The following is a 13,485-nucleotide window of genomic DNA, read 5'->3' as shown; positions in this document are numbered from 1 at the left end:
TAGAACTCAACATAATTCCCGAATCAAGATCAGCATGAACAGATTTACCCATCATAGAATGCAACACAGCAGCCTCATCACTCACGCCCAAACCGCACCCTGACCCTGCTAACAAACCATCATCTAACCCAGCAACACCAGGACCAACTATCATAGAATTCAAACCAGCAACCTCATCAACAGAACCCCGGATAGGACCTGGACCGACCCCAATATCTGAACATTCCAGCTTCAAATCACCACCTGTTTATCAAATAGGCAACATTATTAATAGCTTCTGCCTAGAAGGTTTTAGGCAGCCCTGCATGCAATCTCATGCTTCTAGCACGCTCGTTCAATGTTCGATTCATTCTTTCAGTTACTCCATTCTCTTGAGGCGTTCGGGGAACAGTCTTCACCATACTGATCCCATTCTCAGCATAATACTCTTTGAAATCTGAATTGATATATTCACCTCCGTTGTCCGATCTCAAGCACTTAACTTTCTGATTTGTTTCATTTTCAACCAAAGCCTTCCACTTCTTGAAAATAGCAAATACTTCAAACTTGTGCTTCATAAAGTAAACCCATACTTTTCTTGTTGAATCATCTATAAAAGTCACATAGTAGTATGATCCGCCAATAGAAGAAATAGGTGCAAGTCCCCACACATCAGTGTGTACCAACTCTAGTCTTTCTTTTCTTGAGCTCCTTCCCAGTTTTTTAAGAAACTCACTCGTTTCTGTTTTCCAAAAATGCAGTTTTCACATAACTGATGTTCAACAGACTTCAGTTCTGGAATCTGTCCATTCTTCAAAAGAATTTTCATCCCTTTTTCGCTCATATGGCCCAACCTGCAATGTCATAGCTCACTGTTCTTCAAGTCATCAATTACAACAGCAACTGTTTCTCTGCAAGTTGAAGTCGTGTATAACATTCCAGTTTTGTGACCTCGAGCAACAACAATTGCTTCTTTAGTCACCTTCCATGCACCTTTTCCACAACTGAAATTGTGACCTTCTTCATCTAGTTGTGTAACAGAAATCAGATTGCGCATTAAACCTGGAATGTGTCTCACCTTATTAATCTTCCAAACAGAACCATTTGCCATCTTCAATTTGATGTCCCCCATGCCAACAATATCCAGTGGCTCACCATCTGCGAGATAAACTTTCCCACAGTTTCCAGCCACATAATTCTCCATTAATTCTTTGTGGGCAGTGGTGTGGAAAGACGCTCCCGAGTCCAAAACCCATGAATCTATCGGGCTATCAACCGACAGAAGTAATGCATCAGTGACAGATTCTGTAACAACGTTGGCTGCATCATTTTTATCATCACCATTTTTCTTCGGTGCTTTGCAGTTCCTCTTTAAATGACCCTGTTTACCACAATTCCAACACTCAAATGTCCGCCCAGACTTGGACTGACTCCTCCTGCTCCTTGACATAGATTTGCTCTTTCCTCGGTTGAAATTTCTATCATTACCTCTTCCCCTGTTTTCCACATTTAGAGCAGAACCTTTGAATGTTTCACCAGAATCAATTTTACGAACCTCTTCAGCAAGAATACGATCTCTAACTTCAACAAATTTCTTCAACAAATTTCAGTTTAGCATATCCAACTGAATTACTAATTGCTGCCCTCATAGGTTCCCAACTATTTAGTAGAGATTCTAACAAAATCAGGGCACTAACTTCATCCCCAAAATTAATCTCAACAGATAGCAATTGATTCACAATAGTATTGAATTCATTCAAATAAGTAGTGACAGAAGTACCATCAACCATTCTTAAGTAAAAGAGTCTTTTCATTAAGTGTACCTTGTTGTTAGCAGATGGTTTCTCATACATATCAGAAAGAGCTTTCATCGGACCCATGGTGGTCTTCTCCTTTGCTACATTGTGAGCAATTGTCTTGGCTAGCGTCAATCGGACAACTCCTAAAACCTGTCTATCAAGGAGTTTCCATTCAGCTTCATCCATCTTCTCTGGTTTCTCACTCAAAGGAACATGAAGCTTCTTTCTATAGAGATAATTTTCAATCTGCATTCTCCAGAAGGCATAATCTGTCCCATCAAATCTTCCAATCCCATGTCCTATACTGTTCTCACTTGCCATTGTTTCCAATACTCAGATCTAGCCTAGCTGCTCTGATACCAGTTGTTAGGATTTGTATCTCCCAAATCCGACTAGCTTGAAACAATCTGTAAAAAACACAAGAAAGAAGAACACAAGAACACACAGATTTATAGTGGTTCACTCAAATTGAGCTACATCCACTTCAGCCACCACCAGATTTACTATGAAGAAGAAGAAGGAATACAAAGTTTTTGCCTCACACTTTATCTCTCTAGAATTATTTCTCAACCATGTACACCCTTAATAATCACATATTTATAGGGTAAACATTCAGGTAATAAACCTAAATAACTTTGGTCAGGCCCAAGCCCAAAACCAAAAAAAGAAAACCCAATAAACTTTAATTAACAATGTAGAGTTTATTATAAGTGTAGGCTCCATAACTCAACATACCAGTCACGATGGATGTTAGTTTCATGGAAAAATCATCCACTGATTCCACGTTCTTAATGCAAATCGCCTTGAACTGTGTCTTCAAGGTTTGCTTGCCTCATTGACTCTCTCCACTCTAACATGCATTGTCTTTAGCGTCTTCCACGCTAGTTTGGCAGAATCCTTCTCGGCCACCATGAGAATGACATCCTTAGTTAACGTTTGATAAATGGCGACGAGATTCATTCTATCCTTATGTTCGTCTGCCTCGTCGAGCATCACGACTTTCCACACTCCTTGTGCTTATAATTTTACTCGCACCTTTAATGCCCAAACTGAGTAGTTACTCTTCGTGAGTAATGGATAGGAGAGTGTCATGTTCCCTTCTATTCTGATCTTCATTGTCGCCGCATCTTTAGTTGATCTTGTCAACGACATGTTCTTCAGATAGGCTCTGATACCAAATGATGGTTCTGATTATTGGATCTTCCGAGAGTAGTTATGAAGAAATGAAAATCTGGAAAAACTGGGAAGGAGAATAAGATTTGTTGAAGACAAAAAGTTTTAAGAGACTTAAGTGTTGTATATTAACCTTTACAAACAACCCTTATAAAGGAGTAAATTAACCTAGAAACCCTAAATTACTTATACATAAAGTCTCAAACCCATTAATAGTTAAATAAGCCATAATTTCATAAAAGACAATAAAAGCCAACAACTTTCAATTTGCTGACAATCAATGCTTAAACTCACATACTCAATATATATGAGCTTCTGTTCTTGAACCGAAAAAAAAGAACAAAGACCTACTATCATCGAAAATCCCCGAGTTAAGTTGGAATATTAAATTTTCACATAATTCAAACAATAAAGAACATGATTTCAATCATAAATAAGCACTAAGATGTTAGAACATGAATTGAAAGCTAAGAATGAATGAAATTAAGAACGAACAAGAAAGACAAAAGTAATTAGTGAAATTTGAAGTTGTATTATAATCAAATTTGTAACTCGCGAATTCTCGATTAAGCTTCTAACAGACTCAAGGAGACTCTTAATTTGCTTAGAATGATATTTATGTTGAACTAGTTGAGACTTGTTTAAAGATGCAACCAAACACTTTAAAAAGCTGAAGTCTTTATCTTAAGAGCATCGGTTACAATCCCAATTATGTATTTGTTAAGGTTTTGGGGGACCGAGTGTTATATACAAATTTGTGTTATAACCTTAGTCTGTCATGATTTAATCTTTGTTCTAATCTTCTCAATAATATTCTCTCTTTCAGGTGGACATATATAAGTTTTATCTTGGTGAATTAAGTTAAAATTAGTGTTTTTTTATTGTTTATGTTATCTCTAGAGGTGGGAAAAATTACCGATATTATAGGTATATCGAAAATACCGTACCGCAATTTATCGAAATTACTGTATCGCAATTTATCGAAAATACCGATTTTTAAGGTATACCGGAAAAATGTAAGGTATGGTACCGATACCGAAATTATTGGTACGGTAAATGTATGTGATTTTTAAAATTTTGGTATGTCAAGATATAACGAAATACCGAAATAGTATTTATAAATTAAAATATATAATATATATAATAATTATAAGGAAATAATTTTTTTAATTTAATATGTTTCTTAGATATCAAATGTATAATACCGATACCGTAACGAAATTAAGGTATACCGAAATTAATATAAGATAAATGTATGATTTTTTTGTATACCGAAATTAAGGTATATCGAAATTAAGGTAAGGTAAAGGTATAAATTTTTCATATATACCAAAATTTTCGTAAGGTATAAGGTATGAATAAAACATTAAGGTATATCGTACCGACCCACTCTAATTATCTCTCATATTTCTGTTACAACCCTTGCTCTTCAAATAGTCCATATGATTTTGGAGGTACTTCTGTTCAATATTTGTTCGAATGTCGCTCAATTCAGAGAGTTTGATACAAATAATTATTCACCTATAATCTTTTATCTTCATCTCGTTAAATTTAGTTATGGCTCCACTAGTTGTTGGATCGTTGAGCGTCTCAAATCATGTATATACTAAATCAAATAGACCCTTAGAGCGAAGTAATTTTTTCATTAACTCCCTTTAGTGTTTGTATTGGAAACCGTCAAAACTAGAGATTCTCAATGTTGTGTCTTCAACTGTTTCATCTGCCATTTCCCTCTTTTTTTTTCTTTGGTCTCACATATCCAATCGATCAAGCTTGAGGCTCAATTCCTAACCTCAAGCTCACAAGATTCACTCGTATAGAGGCTTTGGACTTATACCACTTGTTTGAATTAGATTAATACAAAACCAACAAAAGTTTATTACTAACAAAATACTTATAAATAGCCTAAACAAAATATATATAAATAAGGAACCATTAACTCACTTAGTACAAAGTCAAAATAACGATTAAATATTAATTATAAATAACACTAACTTAAGAATTTAAAAACAAAAACATAAGTTATGAATTAATATCAAATTAATTTATTTTATTGCTCAAATCAAACACGCTTTATTAAAATTCAAATAAAACTTATTCAAATTAGACATAAATTAGTGTGAATCATTGCCTACATCATTTTGGTTTCAATTGATTAATTAGACTTGTATCTTTTATGAAGGGATATATGAATGTGCGTTTCATTTCTCACATACAACTAGGGATGGAAAAATTTTGGGTGACAGGTTCTGAACCCAAGTCTAGTCCAAAAAATCGAATATTTAAATTATTCGAAATTATGGTTCTGAACCGACGGTTAGTGCCAGGGCCGAAAATGCCTCAGGTAGAAAAATGTGAAAACAAATTTGACTGTCGTAATATGCCTTAGTTTCAAAAAATGATTTTTTTTTTAAAATATTAGAACCAATACCTAAATAAAAATTCTTATTTTTCAAAACATTTTTATCTAAAAAATTCTAACCGTAGCTTGTCTTAGGCACGAATAATTACACGAAATTGATTTTTTTAAGGACACGTCTATTCCTAAATCCGAAAGTATTTGAGTACTCGTTGACATGCATCAACACAACCAACCTTGCATCCACAATTCTTTAAGCCAATTAATGTTATTCTATGATGAGATCCTTTATTATGGCAGTGTCAAAATGAACCATTGTTAAAATATAAAAGCTTTAAAAATAACAGTCTAAAGACTCATTGTCATGCGTTATCCTCTATCCTTGAAAACAAGGACTACATGATCTTGAAATTCAAAATCTTCAAATAAGACAATTAATAAAACAAGACTATATGATCTTGAAATTCAAAATCTTCAAATAAGACAATTAATAAAACAAGGACTATATGATCTTGAAATTCAAAATCTTCAAATAAGACAATTAATAATGCTAAGTGTGTAAAACCTTTCTTAGAAATTGTTTCCTCTTCAGTTCGACTTTTAAAACCATGATTGAAGCCAATATAACGCTCTCTAAGTTGGAACTTAGATAACTGCAGGCTTCAATTGAACTGTGGGGCTCTACTGGAAAGTTGGAACCTAGATTCACATTCAGACTAAAAAGTCTTAACAACGGCAGGCTTCCATAGAAGCGTGGGGGCTCTACTGGATTTGCTTAAGCTTAAAGAGAAAGTGATGTTAGACCACATTGCACGGATGATATCTTCTTTTTTCTTAGTGTCAAATAGGATGATTATAATTTTCCATTTTCTTCCTGTACAGAAAATCTAGGACCTCTTGCTTTGTTATCAATTAATTAATAAAATTTTCATCTGTTACAAGCAACCTATACCCCAACTAAAAATGTAAAAGAAATTCTAAGGTATTATAAAGATATCAAAAGATGATATCAAATAAAAGCAGATATCTTTAGAGAATAATGTTTGTTGAGCTGCAAACAAAATTTTAATAGACTGTCTCATAAGCCATGAGCACAGGTCAGGCTCAAACAAGATAGGACAGTTATATATGTTATGAGCAACATGTTTGTTGATTAGTTGCAAACCAAAATTATATAATTTTCTTTTATCAGACCGTGTAGCGGTTCTTGGGTCCTCGCTCAAGCTTCTTCGCATCATCCTGACAATGAGAAGAATGATTTGATATAGACAGCTAATGCAATGAGGAGAAAGCGAGAACACAGGAAAAGAAGAAACATACATGAAAAATGAAACCTATAGTGTCACTGTAATCAAGATATTCCTTCCATTGTTTCCCAATGCTTATCTGCAACAAGAAAACATGATTGAGTGCCATTGGAAAGTTTGAATATATATCATGGCTTCAATTGGAAACAATTTTGTAACAACATCTGGACCTGGGTAGAAACCACCAATGAATATTTTGCAAACAGATCCAAATAAGTTTGGTATGAGATTAACCTGGATTAGGGTATGGTCTGGTTGCACTTACCAAAACTGGATTAGGGTATGGTCTGGTTGCACTTACCAAAACTGGGTAAGCTCTCCCAATACTATATTTCTTTTTAATGAAAATAAATTATTATTACAACATAGTAGATGTGAAAGTTTCATTTTTGATGGGGTACTCAACCAGATAAGAAAAGTCATGATAGTAGTTGTCATAAGTTATGCATCAGATGAGAGAGTCAGAAAAAAAAAATCCTAATACTATTTTTACTGTTCACAATACTCAAACTCGGGACCTGGTTTAAGGGGTGACAAGTTAAGAGGTGGTGTTAATGACTGTTGCAGCTATACCAGAATTAAAACAATGTTGACTGAAGAAAACCATCAATTTGGTCCACTATTCATAATGTGGAAGGGAAGACAAAAGGACAGTAGAAAAGAAGGGGAAAGGGTAACTGTATTAGTGTCGAGTGATCAGAGAACAACATGTTAAAAATCAGGTGCAGATTTTACTGAAGCGAAACTATCGTGAATAATAAATAATAACCATATCCAGAATATGATTGAATGATCCATCGAAGAGAACATGAAGCAGAAACAACGATAATAGACATAAATCTGGTAAAGCACATTGCCACATCAGATAACACTCAATGCATCATTTACAGCTTAAAAAAACTACAGCAAAGTTCTGGAACAGGTGATTAAAATACATAATTGGAAACATATATTTGAGAGGTCCTAATTTTTATGATTACCTGAGCAGGTTCTTTGACAGCATTCTTGGTCCACAAAGCTATTTTTTCTTGTTTACCTCTCACATTAACAACTGCTCCACAGATTTCCTCTCCATGATCAAATTGTTCTCCAATCATAGCCAGCAACTGACGGATATTCAAAACAAAAATATGAGGAACAAAACAGGAACACAAGCGTAAGCTCACACGAAGAGAGATTTTGTACCGTATACAGCCAACAAGTATCAGATTTCCCCCTGTGAAGAAAGCTCACAGTCCATTTACCTCCATCGCTACACACCGGGTCCTCCCACTTAGGCTCAATTGGACTCTTAAAGCAATATAAGTCTGCTCCACCAGCTAATTTGCTAGGACGATGTATGTTATTGAATAGGCTGCAAGAAAGCAAAGGATATTCCAGTGAAAAATTGATCGAAATGGAGAATTAGCAGGGAGCGTAATTTCATTACAAATTACTGGACATTTTGTTATTCTGTAGTTTATGGCTACCTTGTAGAGCAGTAGAGGCTACATCATGAATAACAATAATACTATCATCAGGAAGCCCATAGTAACTAACATATTTCGGGAACAGAACAAGCCCGCGAATTAGACAGAGAACAGGAAACCTAATTCCATTTATACAATTGAAAATATGATGGTAAAACGAAGATAATAAAAAAAATTTTGCTAAATCAGAGAAATCATCATGACTGAACGAAACTATGAAGAAAGCAAATTATAGTAAGAGGTCGATACCTCCAGAATTCTTCAACAGTGGAAAAAGTGTAAATGGGACGTATGCAGCTTCCCCAGGCTGTTTGCTTGGACTTCGCGGTGGGGCTATCGAACCAGAAAGTCCACGAGTGCTCGAGCGGGTGGACCTCAGAAGGCACCACAGCCACTAGCTTGGAGGAGGACGCGTCGTCCTGGTCCATGATCTCCCTTTCCTCCACATATTCGTTATCGCTAGGTTGTACACTAGTTGGCTCTTCAATGATCGATGATTTCTCTATATCTTCCATCATTCTCTCTGATCTCTATTAAGGTCTCAGGTCGGTCGGCGAGCGAAATGCTATATTCTTTAAACCAATCTCAAGTATTAATATAACACAAATTATTATGGAATGGATTGAATTACTTAATTTAATTTTAATTTATTTTTTTTTTGTAAACTTGCAGTAAAATAGATTAAAAATAAAAAATGTTTAAATTATTTTAATAGATACAAAAATAAATTAATAATTAATATATCCTTTTAAATTAATAAAATTATTAGTATATTATTAGTATATATATATATATATATATATTAGACAACGAGAAATTTGACGAAATGACCCTAAAAATGCATGTATTTGAATCCGTGATCACTCGATAATTTAAATTGATCTAGTGACCATTTTACTTTTTTAGACGAAACTACCATTTTTCGTCACGCGAAGGGATTTCACGTTTCGCGAAGTGAATTAGGTTTTTGTATAAATACTTAAATTTTTTCATTTCCTTCATTTATTTTCTCTCTCTTTTCTTTCTTCTCACAACGGCGGCGACGGAACCCTAACCCTAAACGAACACGTTATATAGATCGATGACGAAAACTCGTTCTAATATCAGGTGATTTGATCGATTTATGTTATTATTTCCATTATGTTCATCTTTAAACCCTAAACCATTAGATTTTCTTATTGTTCATCTTGGTGTTCATTTTTTCGATGATGATGTTTCCAGTTGATGATACTCTAATTCGTTTTCGTTTGAGGGAAGATTTATTTGATTCTCACGACTAACCTTCTCGTTACGCGAAGGGCTTCCCGTTACGCGAAGGGCTTCTCATTTTGGACATGAACCTCGTTTTGTGAACAAAACCTTATTGAGATAATTTATTAGATAACTATATAAAGTATCGAGATTGTATTTTTGAGTTGGAATCAGAAATGTGAGTTAACTTACGGTTTTAGTAATCATTCAATTAAGATATCTGAGTTAATTATTGTAAATTATATAGGTAAAATTGTACTTATATGAAATCTATAACTAAGCCCTCAAGAAGATTTGAAATTGACTAGAGTATAGTTACTTATTTACCACAAACAATGATGTTTGTTCAATCTTTTTGATTCAGTTAGTGCAATAGGATTGGAACCAGGGTTTTTATGCATCTCTAATTAATGAAGAATCATTTTCTTTAGATATGTATCTAAAGAGGTGGATTTGAATCAATTGTGGAAAATAATATGGAGATTTTGTTTGTTTAATGACCTGATAAACATAGTTTAAGCAAAATGGGTGTAGTTTATACAATGAATTTCATTAACCTTATGAGGTATTCTTTACATGTAACAGGCTCTTGTTGATGCTCCTGATATGGTTCAAACCCAAATGAATTTCGAAAGACTTTCATTAACAGATATCAAGATTGAAATTAAAAGGGTTCCGAAGAAGAAGAAGACGACTTTAATTGTTGCTATGGAGGCTGCTAATGTCAAGAACAAATGGGAGAACAGTTCGTTGGGTAGAAAGTTTATTGTTCAGAAGAGAAGAGTTGCACTAAACGATTTTAACAGATTCAAGATTTTGTTGGCTTAAATCAAGGTATATTGTGATGTTTTTTTAACCTTAAATAAGGGCTTCTCATTTTGGGCATGAACCTCGTTTTGTGAACAAAAACCTTATTGAGATAATTTATTAGATAACTATATAAAGTATCGAGATTGTATTTTTGAGTTGGAATTAGAAATGTGAGTTAACTTACGGTTTTAGTAAGCATTCAATTAAGATATCTGAGTTAATTATTGTAAATTATATAGGTAAAATTGTACTTATATGAAATCTGTAACTAAGCCCTCAAGAAGATTTGAAATTGACTGGAGTATAGTTACTTATTTACCACAAACAATGATGTTTGTTCAATCTTTTTGATTCAGTTAGTGCAATAGGATTGGAACCAGGGTTTGTTTGCATCTCTAATTAATGAAGAATCATTTTCTTTTGATATGTATCTAAAGAGGTGGATTTGAATCAATTGTGGAAAATAATATGGAGATTTTGTTTGTTTAATGACCTGATAAACGTAGTTTAAGCAAAATGGGTGTAGTTTATACAATGAATTTCATTAACCTTATGAGGTATTCTTTACATGTAACAGGCTCTTGTTGATGCTCCTGATATGGTTCAAACCCAAATGAATTTCAAAAGACTTTCATTAATAGATATCAAGATTGAAATTAAAAGGGTTCCGAAGAAGAAGACGACGACTTTAATTGTTGCTATGGAGGCTGCTAATGTCAAGAACAAATGGGAGAACAGTTCGTTGGGTAGAAAGTTTATTGTTCAGAAGAGAAGAGTTGCACTAAACGATTTTAACAGATTCAAGATTTTGTTGGCTTAAATCAAGGTATATTGTGATGTTTTTTTAACCTTAAATTTGTTGATAAATCTAAACATTTCTCCTCACACTTGTATTTGTAGAGAGTTGGAGTTGTCAGGCAAGAGCTTGCAAAGCTGAAGAAGAGCTCAGTTGCGGCTGCATAAGATATTTCTATAGTTTTCGAGATGACTTTAAGATTTGTGTTTGTTTCTTTGTTACTTTTTGAACAATTTGTGGGTTTTTTTGGGGTGAAACTTGCAGGAAAATGAGTACATTAAATGTTATTTGTTTCAACTTTTCAATTGTTTTTGTAATTCAGTTAGAAACAGAGAAATTTTCAATTAATGAGTATTTAGAAATTGGTAGTTCTCATTGGAAATTTGTTAAAATTCAAATTAAAAGTACTTATTTATTCTCTTGGAATAATATTGTTTTTTTGGGATGTTTATATAAATATTATTAGAACATGATTAACTGGTGTTGGTTAAGGTATTAGGGAATTAAGTTATGGAATTTTTTTCCTTGTTTTATAGTAACCAATATTAATTAGCCAATTCCACCTCCTTTAGTTTAGCCATTCAGATTCTACTATTCTATAAAGCACAATATTTATTTTGAATTGTTCAATATGATAAATATATAAAGCACAATATTTATTTTGAGTGGTTAAATATGATAAATCTGCAACTTTTATGTGTAATGATAAATCTGATCACAAATACATAGTTAGATTTATATAAACACCATGTTAACAAGAACATATAACAAAGCATAATAATCATTCATGGTTTCCACATGACAAACTAGTACTGAAAAATGAAAACAAACCAAGAACCACAACTATCTTTTTTTTTTATCAAATCACCACAATTTAAAAAACAATGGAGCAAACAAAATAAACAAGCTCTCCCTTGCTGCAATGAGCAACAAACTGATAAGCCCGTAAGGATTATATATCTGAAATGATATGAACAGTTGTTTTTGCTCTTGGTCAAGATCCTGATGAAGACAAAGAGGTTGCAGAAATAACATCTTTTGATCTTGTTGAGTTTCTCCGCCTTAATAACAAGATTGGCTATAACTATAGCATCTTGGGAAGTACCATGATAGTCAAAAAGGCAACAATGTTTATTAGAGAAGCGATGTGATCCACATAACATATTCCCACATCGACATGGCGGGTTCCTTTCCATTAACAATGTTCTCAATGGATGATGTATCAAGTTTGGTATCTAATGACACACCAATGTTTGAATGTGAATTATGATTATAAATAAACATAGAAAATTCACCAGCAATGATTGATTTAACTCATTTAATTGTACTGAAAATTAAAATCCACCTGTTCTGGAGCACCTTTGCTGACACGATGCATTCTTCCTTCACTATCAATATATGTCAAGGCCGTTCTTTTGTCAGTCGGGTTAAATGGAAGGAAGTGAACTTCTTGAATCTCAACTCGAGCCTATTGTTTCTCAATATATATTCAACAAGTTAACTGAAAACTTGTGCAAAAAGGTAATTAATTATATTTTTTTACCTCCTTTGGATCAGCTAGAATTCATACAATAGTAGCGTCAATTGCATCTTGATTTTCCATCTGAGATGCCCTAGTAGACATCAAAATTACAGTATTTACATCTACCCCTCTGGAAATTACATGAAGACAAAAAATGACTCCATGCAACATTTTTATGAAGAAACTCAAAACGAGGAAATTATGTCCACCAATAAATTACCTCAATAAGGTTTTTGTTCACAAAATGAGGTTCATGTCCAAAACGAGAAGCCATTCGCGTAACGGGAAGCCCTTCGCGTAACAGAAAACCCTTTGCGTAACGGGAAATCCTTCGCGTAACGGGGAGAACTTCGCGTAACGGGAAGGTCAGTCGTGAGAATCAAATATATCTACCTTGAAACAAAACTGAATCAGAGAATCACAACTGTAAGCATCATCATCGAAAAGTTTAACAACCAAGATGAACAATAAGATGAATAATAAGAAAACCTAATAGTTTAGGGTTTAAAGATGAACATAATGGAAATAATAACATAAATCTATCCAATCACCTGATATTAGAACGAGTTTTCGTCATCGATCTATATAATGTGTTCGTTTAGGGTTAGGGTTCCGCCGCCACTATCGTGCCGCCGTGCCATCGTGAGAAGAGACAAAAAGAGAGAGAAAGGAAATCAAGGAAATGAAAAAATTAAATATTTATACAAAACTTAATTCACTTCGCGAAACGAGAATTTCCTTCACGTAACGCGAAAAAGGTGTTTTTGTTCAAAAAATATAAAATAGTCACTAGATCAATTTAAATTATCTAGTGACCACCGATGCAAATACATGCATCTTTAGGGTCATTTCGTCAGACCTCATTATTTTCCTCTTTTAATTCCAAAATATTCTGAAAATATTAAGAAATTAATTTAACGTCTAACCAAGAGATTCAATTATAAACTTATTATGAATAAAAAAAATAAATAAAAGAGATTCTCTCATATATATTATATCAATATACTATTTAATAAATTA

General features: G+C 33.6%; 1 protein-coding gene across 1 annotated transcript; it reads right to left on the bottom strand.

Moving 5' to 3' along the window:
- Window positions 1–6,306: 6,306 nt before the first annotated feature.
- LOC124935773 (eukaryotic translation initiation factor 4E-1-like) lies at window positions 6,307–8,639 on the bottom strand. Its single transcript, XM_047476197.1, has 5 exons — window positions 8,336–8,639; window positions 7,803–7,971; window positions 7,598–7,723; window positions 6,631–6,696; window positions 6,307–6,549 (listed from the first exon to the last, which is right to left on the bottom strand). Exons 1-5 carry the CDS (start codon window positions 8,602–8,604, stop codon window positions 6,499–6,501), a joined length of 681 nt encoding a protein of 226 aa, XP_047332153.1. The 5' UTR covers window positions 8,605–8,639; the 3' UTR covers window positions 6,307–6,498.
- Window positions 8,640–13,485: the final 4,846 nt, after the last annotated feature.

This window comes from Impatiens glandulifera, chromosome 4 (genome assembly GCF_907164915.1).
Source record: "Impatiens glandulifera chromosome 4, dImpGla2.1, whole genome shotgun sequence".
Taxonomy (NCBI): Eukaryota; Viridiplantae; Streptophyta; class Magnoliopsida; order Ericales; family Balsaminaceae; genus Impatiens; species Impatiens glandulifera.
The sequence above is the reverse complement of the archived record's forward strand: the minus strand, read 5'-3'. Positions and strand labels throughout refer to the sequence as shown.